The sequence below is a fragment of the Onthophagus taurus genome, chromosome 7 (genome assembly GCF_036711975.1).
Source record: "Onthophagus taurus isolate NC chromosome 7, IU_Otau_3.0, whole genome shotgun sequence".
Classification (NCBI taxonomy): Eukaryota; Metazoa; Arthropoda; class Insecta; order Coleoptera; family Scarabaeidae; genus Onthophagus; species Onthophagus taurus.
The window spans coordinates 33,643,532-33,657,819 of NC_091972.1; the positions used below are offsets into that span (position 1 = coordinate 33,643,532).

General features: G+C 32.8%; 1 protein-coding gene and 1 long non-coding RNA gene across 2 annotated transcripts; one reads left to right on the plus strand and one right to left on the minus strand.

Annotated features, from left to right (window-relative positions):
• Positions 1-563: 563 nt before the first annotated feature.
• Positions 564-8,162, minus strand: LOC111418710 (facilitated trehalose transporter Tret1-like). The gene is made up of 5 exons (XM_023051362.2): positions 7,990-8,162; positions 7,836-7,939; positions 7,563-7,781; positions 6,968-7,505; positions 564-1,146 (listed from the first exon to the last, which is right to left on the minus strand). The coding sequence occupies exons 1-5, from the start codon at positions 8,048-8,050 to the stop codon at positions 650-652; spliced, it is 1,419 nt and encodes a 472-aa protein (XP_022907130.1). The 5' UTR covers positions 8,051-8,162; the 3' UTR covers positions 564-649.
• Positions 938-3,692, plus strand: LOC139430620 (uncharacterized). Its single transcript, XR_011641011.1, has 4 exons — positions 938-1,207; positions 1,276-1,793; positions 1,855-3,172; positions 3,236-3,692. It is a non-coding gene; the product is annotated as an uncharacterized lncRNA (long non-coding RNA).
• Positions 8,163-14,288: the final 6,126 nt, after the last annotated feature.

A 14,288-nucleotide genomic window follows, 5' to 3' on the forward strand; every position in this document is an offset into this window, starting at 1 on the left:
TTTTATCAAAGATAAAGGAATAGTTCTCTACATGAAATCGTATTTTTCATATATGAGTTGCTTGTTATTTGTTTATTACGTAAATTTTTAACATTCAGAAGTGAAATAATCTTTTTAACGTATGTTTGCGTAAAATTCTTTGAACATTTAAAAATATTTTTGCAATTCTCGCCGTTGTTGTTATCACAGTTGTAACTTATTTTTCGAAGATTGCCTTTTGTGTCGTAACCATGAAATGTATGAATTGATGTACGGGCAAAATTCACACTCGGGGAATTTCCAAACGGTGATTTTTAGTATATTGCATTGGAAAAATTATTTAAATTGAAAACTCTCAACTAAATGGCACATATTTCTTTACGAGTGGTGCTACCACAGTCGTCATATATATTTTTATCGCAATTTATAAATTATAATATCACAAATCGAAGCTGCAACTAAGGTTGAGATATCAAGTTGCATTCGTTATGATCATAGAGAATTGCAGAAATTGATTTCGTGATAAAGTTTAATGATTGAAGTAGTAGAGTATAAATTTGATCTATTAAATAACACTCCTAATATTTAAAATAAATGATTTGTTATAAATATTTATTGAAAACATACCATAAAAAACAAATATTTATAAATAAATATAACAATAGAAAACTTAAACTACAAAATAGTAAATACCTTTTTGACCTTTACTATTCACTTTATCTTGGATATCGGCAAACGTTTCTCCCTTAGTTTCCGGTAACAAGAACAAGACGAAAACGGCACCCACCAAGCAGTTGGCAGAGTAAAGCCAAAACATCGAGTGGATACCGAGAGCTCTAGAAATCGGGTCGAACGATTTCGAGACCGCAAAGGCAAGTACGGTTCCGTACATGGTGGTGATAGAGACCGCAATTCCTTTTATGTTGGCCGGAAAGAGTTCGCCGAGCAGGACGTACGGTATACTTATAATGCCGATTGCGCTCATAATCATAAATAGGGCGATCCCCGTTGTTGGCATCCACTTAATGCCATTCGTGCCGTACACAGTTTCATTCTGTATATAGAAATATACGCCTTCACCGCACAAAGAAAGTCCACAACCCACGGCTGAGACGACGAGAAGCGGTTTCCGCCCGAGTTTGTCCACCATGAAACTTGCCGCGAACACTGAAACAAAAAGAGAAAATATCAACGTTATTCGTTCCCGGGGTCTCATTGTAAACTCTGGGTAAATATTACACATGGTAATTCTTGAACTGTAAAATCCATATAATTAAATTTTATTGTGCAACCTAGCGTCGATGTTGGGTATACTTTTGTGAGCAAACAATGAAAATATGGAACAACAAAAAACAACGGAAACTGAAAATAAAGTGGCTGTAGACGTTAATTAATGCTATTCACATTGATGCTAAAAACCGATATTACTTAAAAACTTTTTTTGTGAGTACTGCAATATAAAAATGTGTACTATAATTGAGTGAAAAATGAAGAGTAGCAAAATACCATTTCATTGTTTGCGAATTTAGTAACTGTAGTTAAATCATATAATGAGTGATGATTTCGATTAACAAATTTGAATCAAAATTTCTATGTATATTTGTACATTTACCGCTGAGTCATGCTTTTAAAATAAGCTCTAAATTCGGACAATAATGAAAAAAAAACATTGGCCGTGTGATAATTCTTCGAGAACTTATATCGATGCTTATCGAAGCATCTAAAACTGTTCTATTGGGGACACAAAAGAGTTTTCATTTTAGGATTTAAAGTTTGTTTATGAAATACATAAAATCGCGAAAGAGCTATAAGAGGTGAGTACTTGTGTGAATTCTTGGTGAGTAAATACTTGGTATCAATAGTATTTTTTTAAAGAAACTATAAGAATCACTATAACATCTTCTTGGTTTATAACTGTTATGGACAAACCTTGACATACATCGCCACCAACAACCACATAATTGAGAAGGTAACACTCTCCTTTATGGTTAGACTTGATACAAATCCAAATTGCATCCAAAAGAAGAGAGTCAAAACAAATATAATGAGCTGCTATAAAGGACAACGCTACAAGAGCTGCTTGGTCTCTTGGTTTGGTGTTAGGTACTTGTATACTAAGGATGACACAACTCACGATCGTTGTGTTGGTTTCTCCAGGGAAGTCGCTATTGAGTTAACATAAAATATTCAAATTAAAATTAGAATTTTAACAAACTTTTATGGATTACGTTTAGGTTCATTGCAGTTCTTTTATTTGATTTTGTTTCATACTGTCCGGTATATTGATATTTACATCATCAGTTTGAGTGCGATAAGTGAGCTATAACAGTACAAGGTCGGTAAGTGTTACTAAACAACACTTACCAACCTGGGAGCTGAGGATGTTGAGGATGAGCATCTCCTAGAAGTGCTTTCATCACTCTAGCATCACTATGGCATCTAGAAGTTGATGACCAGTTGAAAATCCTAACAGAGAATGGATTCACGATTCAGGAATATGCAGATGTCCTGGTAATCACAATCCGAGGTAAATATAATACAATTATAACCCAATTATTGCAAGAAGACAAAGTAGTAATAGTCCCATTCTCACGGAAAAGGATGCTACAACTGGGCCAGATGTCGCCTCAGACACAAAATTTTCAGAAAGGTTTGCTTAACACTTTTTTTTTTATTTAATAATTAAACTATGTTTAACGATGAAACAAAACTGGTAGAAATATACATATTAGATTTAGAGAACACTTAACAAAACATAATTCTGCAATCTTTAAACATATTGACAGTCATAAACACAGCATAAAATTTGAAAATGTTAAACTTATCAAAAGTGTAACGAAATCAAGGGAAATGGACTTAATTGAAGAATTTCACATACATAATAATAATTACAATAAGCTTTTAATGAATGATATAACAGATATTAACCCATACACACAATTCATCGAATACATTTAATTTTTCAAATTACACATTCGACGCATGCACAATTTCAGTTTAATAATATAGTAATCTCTTAATTCAGTCTCCCAAAGTTGATAATACAAAATAGATCACTCAGTTTTCAAATTTTAATAAATCTGTAGATTCAGTAAGTTACATTCACTAAATAATCATATTTACAGTTCTTCATCTTCTTTTACAGATAAATTCTTAATTTCATTCAATAAACCACATTTTTACGTTAAAACCAGTAAGTCAACTTTTACATTACTTATAAGACACGTGCTCTAACTACATTTCCTTTGTTTTTCAGAATTTTATTTATGAAGATATAAGAAATTATTTTAAATATGACATGCTCTTCAAGCCATAAATAACTATTCTCATATTTTTTCACATTTAAGAAATTTCAAATTTGTTCAGGGGATAAACTCCTAAACATATACGCCTAAATTATTGATGAACGTAGAAATAAATTTTAATTATAAAAAGGAGTTCCTCTGAGATCTGACTGTGAGCTGTTTCCTTTATTTTTCTTTTAATCCTTATATGTTGTTTTTGCTCCTTAATTGTTTTAATCATTAGTTAATTTGTTAAATCAATTTGATAATGTCATGGTATTTTCAGTCGTGCCTGAAGAAGGAAAGAAATTCCGAAACATATGTAGCACTGAAAAACAAATAAATTTGCTTCATCGTTAAACATAGTTTAATTATTAAATAAAACTTGCGATGAACACCGAATCTACTATATCTAAATTGCTTAACACTTACTGACATAAAGGACAAGACTTTGGAGGAGCAATACTAATTTAGCTAGGGTTAACTCCAGATTCATCGTTGATAATGTAATAATAAGAAAAAACCAATTATTTGGTGGAAAACGATGAAATATTTATTAAAAAATTCGGTGCTACAAATTTGTTTCGATATTACTCAAAAATTAAGCGTTATAAGCGGTATAAAGGATTAAACAAAATCTCACCGTCAGAATTACACACAATAACGAAAATATAAAAACATTTCATAGCATTTACACGAGACGGTGAGATTAAACATAGATTTAAACAAGAGGAAAAAAGTGGTATATACCGAATCACCTGTAATGATTGTAACATGTTTTATATAGGACAAACAGGAAGGAATCTGAAAGTTAGAAACAAGGAACATGTCACAAAAAGGAATTCAGCATTTTTTAAACATTTGGAAGATGAAAATCACACTCCGACCATCGATAACATCAAACTTCTGAAACCGCTTGGTAAATCAAAACAAATGGATTTGTTTGAAGAATTGTACATTAAAACCAGTGACCAAGAACTACTGATTAATGAGTCTATAGTCGTCAATAATTATAGACAATTCATAAAGTTTTTAAATATTCCCGCTCGTTCAATGATCTTGAGTCACCACAGGATTGAAAAGGAATCATAACCTCAATATTTTATTACGTGTTGCGCGTCCTTACACAGGAAAAAATATAGAGTAAAAATCAACTCTAAAACATGGTTCAGATCGGTCCAATTTATTTAGAGTTATTTTTTTGCACTATATAGTGTAGGCGAATAGATTAAAAATTAACACTAAATAGTGAGAAGATGGTGTTTATTAAATAGTGTAAAATCGTTACTCTATAACAGTGTATTATATGTAATCTAACTAGCTGTTGTCGTGACTCTAATTAGATACATTTCTAATCTAATTGGTGTAAATTATTAAAAATTCGCTCTAATTTTACTCTATTAATTGACAAAATATCACTAAATAGTGTGTATCTTCCACTTATTAGTGTTAATTTTTAATAGGAAGTGGAGTATTTTTAGGGAAGTTTTACGTTTGTAATAAAAATCAAAATTATAAAATATTTGTTTTTATTTTTACTTATAATATATTGTTATAACTTAAATTTAAAAATATTAAATTCTGTTTATATACATATAACATATATAATACTTAATTCATTTTAAACTTTCCACCGAGTCACCATCAAAACTGCATCTAATGAGTCTTCTATAAGTTTCCTATTTGTATAGTTGCACCAAGTTGCACATTTTTACCAATCTTCACAAGGAACTTGTATGTAAAATCTTCCGGAAGTTCCACTAATTTCACATCATGAATGTTTTATTTTGGCAAACATAATTAAAATAAAAATAATCGTTCTTTCTTTCTATATCGCGTAAATCAGGTCTCGAGACGCTATCGAGTTCCGACGCGTTTAGTTAGATGACCGTTAAATTTTAGCTGTATCACACCACATCTTGATCACGTGGTACCGACGAGTAATCCCGAGCAAAATAGTGCGGTGCCTGCAAAGTACCCGAAGGAAAAGTACACGTCTAGTGTAAAATTTAATGTTTTATATATTACATAACTTCACTAACATAAGTAAAAAAGAACTCTCCTTTAGAGAACTGTAAAAACTACACTATTAAGTGAATAATATATGAACTCTATATTAATATTAAATATAGTGTACATTAGAGTTATTTTTACCATGTGATAATACAATTTTTACTCTAATTCTTTTTACCAACTACTCTAAAATTTTTACACGACACGATTTTTTCCTGTGTACCAACTTGGGTTTTTATATTTTCGTTATTGTGTGTAATTCTGACGGTGAGATTTTGTTTAATCCTTTATACCGCTTATAACACTTAATTTTTCAGTCGTGTCTGAAGACGATAGTTGATATCGAAACAAATTTGTACCACCGAATTTTTTAATAAATATTTCATCGTTTTTCACCAAATAATTGGTTTTTTCTTATTATTATATTATGGGCAATACTAAGGTTCATTAAGGACCTAGATCTGCCCTAAACCTTTTGAAGACCTAAGTTACAATAAATCCTATAGGTCACTCTGACGAGAAGGGCCGCTCCCCTCAGATCAGCAGCAACAAAAAACAACCAATCACGTGTTCAACAACCACTTCTCAAAAGTTGTTCCATAGATATCCGCACTTCATATTTTGTCTTAAAGAACACATGCTTAGTTGATATCAGCATCACGTCTTAGTCTCCATAAACAAGAATTGTACGACTTTTTAAAATTTAATTTAGGCACAATTTCAAAGTTTTCTGAAAAGTTATGAAAACTAGAAAACGTTCTAAAACTGTTTCGTCTAACACACGTGACCACTGAGAGGCTAATGTCTTAATTAGAGATTTTTTTGTTCCTCAGAGTTTAGAGATATTTTCAGATCTAAAACTTATAGATATATGTATACATCAGAAATTGAAGCTATCTAATTAGATTTGTTATTCAAGATGAAGCAACCCAAGTGTACAGTACCTACAGCAATAAAATATTTGGAAAATATTTTGATTTAGCATAAACGTGTTTTTATTATTTAAGTCATTGAATTTGAAAGGATGCATCGCATATTGTTTATGAAGTTCAAGATGCTGACGTTATCTTAAAATTTATAGTCGTTATAATGAACTCTTTCCTCCAAAAGGTATCTCTTATCACATTATACAACGGAATAAATTCCATCCTGTACAATACTGTTGCAAAAAGAGTCCACAAAAGTTAACAATTACCAGCGGAAAAACAAGGTGACATATTTCTAATAAATGACTCAAACGTAGCTAACTGAAAGGTGTAAATAAACTAGTAAAATTCTTTTTAAGTATCAGCATAAAATTCGTATTTAGGCCACAAACTATGGCAAGTATAATAATTTAATACTATACGTATAATAATATTAGTTAATTTGTATAAACAAGCAAGATACGATTTATTTTTAAATATGATGTAATGAATTCACTACATAGTTCAATATAATGTTAATTCCCTCTAGATTTAATTGAGATAAAAAGTAATTACTTATTGTTATAAATAATAATTATCAATACAAGAAATCTATAAGGTCAAATTGTTGCTTGAGCACATAAATTACCTTCATGTTTATTACTCTCACGTGCTCAAGGTTATTGAAACATTACGTGCGTAGTAGTAATTTCCCAATTAAACGCCATGAATTAGAACAGAAATTAATCGCCATGAACGCAAATTCATTTCAATAAATTTACTTACCTCCTAGCACTTGAACCACGCCAAATATTGTACTGGATTGTTCTGGAGAAATCACGCTATCAGTTTTTGAAATAATTGTTTGCATATATGCCTCAATTGCCGCGAATCCAGAAAATTGTTGTAAAGTTTTAACACATGCCATAACTATAAGAGCTCTTCTATACTTTTTTTGAGATAAGAATTCCCAAATACTAGTTTTGTCCATCATATCACTTTGCACACTATTTTTTAATTCCGCTAATGTCACATTAATGTTTTCTTCTTTAGAATTACTCTCGGCAAATGATATAACACTTTTTCTTGCACCATCGAAATTACCGACTTTTGTTAAATAATACGGGGATTCGGGAATAAATATTAATGAAATTATGGATAAAATGGGAAAAATTGCACAGATGATTCCAAGGGTTGTGTACGATACGTAGGGGCCTATACCCAAAACGATAAGTGATCCGGTTAATTTTAACGCCATAAAAAATGTTCCCAACTTTCCACGATTATCACGGTCTGCAATTTCAGTGTTATACACCGCACAAGCCTAGTAAACATTTTAAAATCACTATCCACCCCAAAAGTTCTAAAATATAATTCTTACAACAATTGAAATTCCGCATCCAATACCTCCAATTACTCTTGCAATCATAATGCCTTCAAAACTTGTTACTAAAATAATTGCAATCCACGGAAGAAATTGTAGTACGGAAGCAATAATTAAGGGTGGTTTTCTACCGATACGTTCAATAAGCCAACCGCTGAGACCAATTCCAATAATTGACGTTAAAAGAAAAGATGAAACTAACCATGATGCTTCCTCCTAAAAAGTATCACCGAATACAAAAATTATCAATTTAAAAGATAATTTACTTACGTCGGAAATTGATCTACCTATTGGGGACGCTTCCGATTGTAAAATAGGAAGTGCCGGTGATGTCCAAACACCATAAGCTGATGATGCCGCGGATGATAATGCAGCTAAAAAAAAATAGATAAATGTGATGCAAATAAATTAAATGGAAATTAACCTGACGTTGCCGCGGCGTATTGCATAAAACGACAACCTGGTTTTGTTGAAACATTGTTCATAGTTGGTTATCGTACTATAAACTGTGGTAAATATTTAGTTCACCTTTAAATACAAATTGTTTGGAAGAAATATATAGTTAAAGTGATGGAAAGGACTTTTAGCTATTTATGATAAATAGTAATGGAATTATTGAAAAAAATATTTTGCTTCGTAATGCTTACTTACTTAGACCTCCTTTATGAAATTCACTGTAACGTGGACTGACTAAATAGTGGAGTTCATCAGTAAGAATTTATTTTAATGAGAATATTTGTAATATAATCAGTAGTCTTCGTGATAGCGCAAAATGACGCAGAATGCATCACTGATAATACTGCGTACTTTTTATTTTAAAATAGCACAGTTTTTATAACATTGTATTTTAACGACTACAGAAAAGTACCTTTTTTAAATTACGTTTACGTCGTTAAATGCCACCATAAATTATTAACACAGTGGTGTATTTTATCATTGTTTAGATTCAGAATCGACAGAAGCTGACCTTAATTAAATTCAAAACTCTAACGGCGCGGCGGCTATTTACATTTTCATAACGCGAAAACGTACTGCCGTAAAAAGCGGCCATTAATTTTTACGCCCTTTCCTCCCTACACTTTTACTTAATACGGGAACTATAATCTCAGCTTATGCTAGTCGCCGGGGGAGCTTTCGGGCTTATTTTACCGATTTTCCGAGAGCAGAGGAAGCCGCAGCGGGGCAGTTTTTGCCATGCCGAGAATATATTGCACCATTCGGGCGCTAGAAAATAAATATTCCTAACATTTACGGCGCCGCATGTGTTACCCATTACGCCCTGAGATATTACTATAACGGCCGTGCGGATGTGCTCCCGTATGGCGAAAGAGACCCACTTCCGCCCCTTATTAAACTTATCTAATGATGGCGTATTGTACGCTTTTGGAACCTTACCATCGAATTGTTTCCACCACTGTGTTGTTTCTCGCTACATTGCTCGACCACAAACTTTAACTACGATACCACCACACTATTTCCTACATTGTTTCTATGTACTTTGAAAATACTTATGCTAACGTAACTGTTAAAAGCTTTACTAAGCACATTTTCCAAATCTCTTCTCTCAAACATACTTTAAAAATATTTTGATTTCAATTGTATTAAGAAATATTTTGTTAAAGTTATTTACATTTATTTATACAAAAATTATATATTCAATATGACTTTATCAGATATTATCTATTTATGACCAAAAAGCCATTGGGATATTCTGATTTCCCATTATAACAATTGTGTTAGTCTTTTTAAAAATGAGCATTATTTACTCGAGGATTCACTATTCAACGCTGCATTCGCCTTATCTACATCCGTTTATTATAGTATTTTATATTGTGATACTTTATGAATACTTTATTTGAAACTCGATATAGAAAATGTAATCTAATGGTTACGCATGCCAATACAAAATTTTCTTGACAATGTAATAATGATATTAATATTTTAATAAATAATTATAATTATAAATAAGTATTGAAATAATAAAAGAAACATTAATTATCTCGTGTTAAATCTAAGAAAATTTGTAAATGTATCTTAATGAAAAAAATCGAAAAATCAGGTAAAAATAAAATAGAGTGAGTAATAAAACTTGCAACACTTTTAAATATAATCGCTGGAAAAGCTGACGTTAGATAATTTATACAAAGGTTATTGAAGTATTTGAAGCTTAGATGAATGAAATGAAATTTGTTGATTAGAGATCCAATGCTGTACGTGCGTCTCCCTATCCGTACGTGCTTCCATAACTCCCTATCCTCAACAATTTGCATCCCGTTAGTATGGATACGCCTTAAATCGTCTGGATGCAGGATGGCTTCTGTCCCTAAAAGCATCTTGTCTTGGTTTCCATTTCATAATTTTCTTGGTCCATCGATCATCGTTTAGCATCGCAATGTGCTCTGCGCAATCCACTTCAAAGTAATCATTCTTTCTCTGGCATTCATGACATTTGTTCTGTTTTGTTCTAACATTTTGGCATTCGTTACTTTGTCTCTTTTGAAATGATTATTCAAAAAAACACCGGAGAAAAACGTAAAATTAGAAAATAGATTGAAACTGTAGTGACGCATTTTTGACCAACATGTGGTTAACATTAACATTTTTTTTCTATTTTGTCGAGTACTACCGCCCCCTGAAATATCTGTACGTCGTTCATCAACACCTTGTATATTGGCAACAAATATTGCAGTGGGGAGTGATACAAGTATCTCACACAATATTTCTTATTGTTTCGTTGTCTGTTGCCAAATACCTGTAATAAATAATATTATTATATTTACATATTTACACGTTTTACAGATAATGATCTACAATATAAATGCAAAAACAGTCATATAGCGACACAGATACTGGAAATAATGTGACCAGAAGTATAACCACAAATTATACCAATTTGACATTGAGTATACGTAAAAGAAAATCTACAAAGAGATTCGCATAAGCTAGTCCTATGCAGAAATTTTATTAGAACGATCCTGATCATTCAAAAATCCATCCAAATTCATTGGAAAGTGTAACCTAGAATCGCCGATATGCGAAAGCACAAAGCATCTGTACAAAAACAAAATAGAAACTAAATTAAGTAGCACCAAAAGTGAGCAGGAATAGAACGTGAGGCAACCTGGCAGACCGTTCAACAATGTATCCACGAAGCAGCAGAGGAAAGTTAACGTCAACGCTACCAAAAATACCATAGCTTGATTTTGAAAAGAAGTTAGGAATCTGGCAGAACTGATAAAAAAAAGCTCAAGAAATCTCCTGGAACCAACAACATACCCAATGATTTACTCAAACAACACGACTAAAGTGCCGACTAAAGGGACAGAGAAGGAATCAGCGAAGAACTCCAGAACTTAGGTTGGATACCACCTAAGTTCTGGACAAGGCGACAATATCAGCCCACTTTTGTTCATCTTATTAATGAACAAAATAGTCGGAAAAGTGATAACTTGAACTTAAAACATACAAAATGAGCAGAATAAAAATCTGAATAATATGCTATGCTGCGCTGACCACGCTGCGACGATTGCCAACTCAGAGGATAATCTGCAAAGACAACTATTTGGCAACTATCTGGCTTGATAGAACCAATGTTCTATCAAGCCAGTGATACCCTTAAGAAGGCTATCTCTACATCAAAAACTAAATACATAGCATTAGCAAGGAACCCAAGCATGATGTAAGCCGGTATTCAACAACATTCCTATTGAACAAGTTATGAAATTTTCCTACTTGGGTGTATACATCTCAAGCACTCACGATTCCGTAAAGGGCTTGAGAAGTCAGGCTAGCTATGAGGCATTGTTTGGTCGAATACATTCATGCATGTGTGTAGTAAAGTGCGGATATACAAGACCTGCATCCGGTCAATAATAACTTACGGCATTGAAATACCCTAAGATACAAGCAAAACTAAGAGCACGTTAAGGATAGCAGAAATGACGACCCTGAGGAAAATCTCAAGAAAAACCAGATGGGGCAAAATTGAGAACTCTGACATCAGAGACCATTGCGGGCTATAGGGCTTTGTGAGATAGGGAAGACAATGCAAGTAATTTTTTTTAGCACGTCCGTAGAATGCCAGATAACAAACTATCAAAGAGATGGGGAATCAGCTGGTGGTCATCTTCTGCGGAGATATTTCAGAAGCAATTCTTGTCAGGAACAACAGACCAAACGGTCTAGAGAGAGAGGAAGAAGTAGAAAAAATATACATTTTTCCAGCTGAGGCAGCATTAAATATTAAATTTTTACTCATGTTATACATTTTATTCAGTCTATCAGGATCAGTTAAGTCAAAGTTACGAAGCTTGTCGTAGTAAAGAGCACAACTTGCTCACGTATTCTATTTAAGTTATTATATGCAGCGTTTTTAACGTTTATCGTTAAAAAGTTACCGATGTAGAGATGGAAAATTAAAAAGCAGCCCACAATAATAATGTGGGGGCACTACTACGTAGAGTTAATCTGACCTATGATTGCTCAAGTTCAGTCCCATTCTGCACATACATCACCGAACTTTCACAACAAGTTCTAACATAAGTTTGTTGTTCTAGTTGGCTTATCCATTCTAAAAACGTTGAAGTAATGTTTATGAACCACTTAGTCGGCCATGTAATCATTCCTCACAGACAGGTAATCAAAATTCATAACAGACATGTCAGCACTAGCCATAGTTTATCAATAGATTCCTTAAAAAAATCTTTTAGATCACGTATACTTTCGGTATAAATCAAATTTACTCCGAAAAATAAAAATATGTATTGAGAAAGAAAAGCGAAATCTTATCTGAAAAGCGTATTTTAGATTTTGATTAAAATATTTATTTTATACATTAAAGTACTTCAAAGTGAGAATTTAATTGTTTACTCCCATTAATACCAAACATCCGAGTTCGCATAATAGTGATTATACCGTTTGAAGATCGAGTTCTAAAGCGTTGGTGTGAAACTTTGATATATTTGAGAAACTGCGCGAGTAGAACCCCACGCATTTCCTGATGTACTTCTGTCCCAGTATACTTCCATATATCATTGGGGCGGAGCTGCTAACCTAGACACATAAATAGGTAGTCTGCACCGATACAGAACTTTAGAGGGGCGCATTTACCCATCCTTCGCTAACTGCATAAGTACATTATGAAGGACCATAGAAACAACGTTCATGCCCGAACGGGACTGAAACCTTTAATTAATACGGCAACTTCCGCTCTTGGCGAAGCTTTTGGACACTCGTTTTATTCAATTAAGCACCTCTATTGTATTTTAGGGTTGTTTGATTAGTTTATTTGGGAACGTGATTTGTATTATAATAAAATTTTATCTTGCAATATTTCAAAGTTAGTTTATATGGTAGTCAGTCACTCATAAAGTTGCAAATTAACTACATGTAAGTAGTTCTAATAGTCAACAACATAAACAACTCTTGAACTGTACACACACTACACATATAAGCATGAGTGGGAACTATAGTATTTCGGTATAGAAATTGCTGTTGACGTCATCTTCAACGAAGTGGGTCCTCGTCCCCTTCTCGTTCGAAACCTTCAGAGGACGTAGTACAGTTTAGGCACCTGCACGTGGTTCCGTTTAAGAGGCACGCAGTAAACGGTTCGAAAGCATCCTTGTCGTTAGTGGTAATTAAATGCTCGATGTCACCGTGTCGTATAGAACTACAGTCGTTGTCATCCGGGCAAGATGACACCATCTTGATACGACTTTGTGATGCGATGTCGAGTCGGATCGATAGAAAGCGTTGGCTAAAACCGCTGCAGCTGCCTAATTAGCAATGCTTTTGGAAAGACGTGTTGACAGGATTCATCTAATAAAGTGTTTACGAGAATAAGAAACAATATATCTTCGATACACAATTTTAAAAATATGTTAAATACGTAGATGTGAATGTTAAATGTTTTTATTATGTAAGTTTTATTGGGATTTTCTTTTACGTTTTATATTCGTAGAAGTATCTCTGGAATGAAATATCCTTGTTCTATTTACTAAAATATTCTCTATTCTCCTTTTTTATAATTGCTTAATGAAAGTATTTGCACATAACATTCTTAAAATGGTGTGATACTTGGGTTTTTCTAAGACGATAAAAATGTTATAGATATTCTTAAACCAAAAATAATGTTGGAGTGTTTCTTAAATAATTGTATTTTCCATTAGTGAACGAACGTTGTGTGAGAAAGCACGTTCCAACCAAATGCAACATCTGTTCGTGCGAAACGGTGTAGTAGTAATACCAACGTCTGCGCACGGTAATTGAAAAATAATTCTCACTTTTTATTGGAGTTAATAAAACACTTAAATCCTAATTGTGTTTCTATTACTTAAAACTTCTTTTCAACCACTTCATTTTAGAAAATTTTTTCTTCAGTTAAAACGTTTATCTTATATATTTTTGATTGAAGATTATCAACATAAAAATTCGTTCTTTTTAAAAATGAATTTATTTAAATTTGAATGTTTAACATCATCGTCTTTCAACGGTGTAAAAGATAATGGACGTAGTAATTAAATCCCTTTTCGGTTACGCTACGGACAATTCAACGCGGATCGATGATAATGGAAAAAATTGAGCTTTAATTAATTTATCGTTTAGTGCGGACCGGCGAGTTACGCATTAAAAACTTTGATAACTTCCCAATCTTAAATTGAAAAGTTCGGTGCTTTGATCGAAAAAGTATTCTGAAGGGCTTGAAGAATTTTGTTCCTCTGA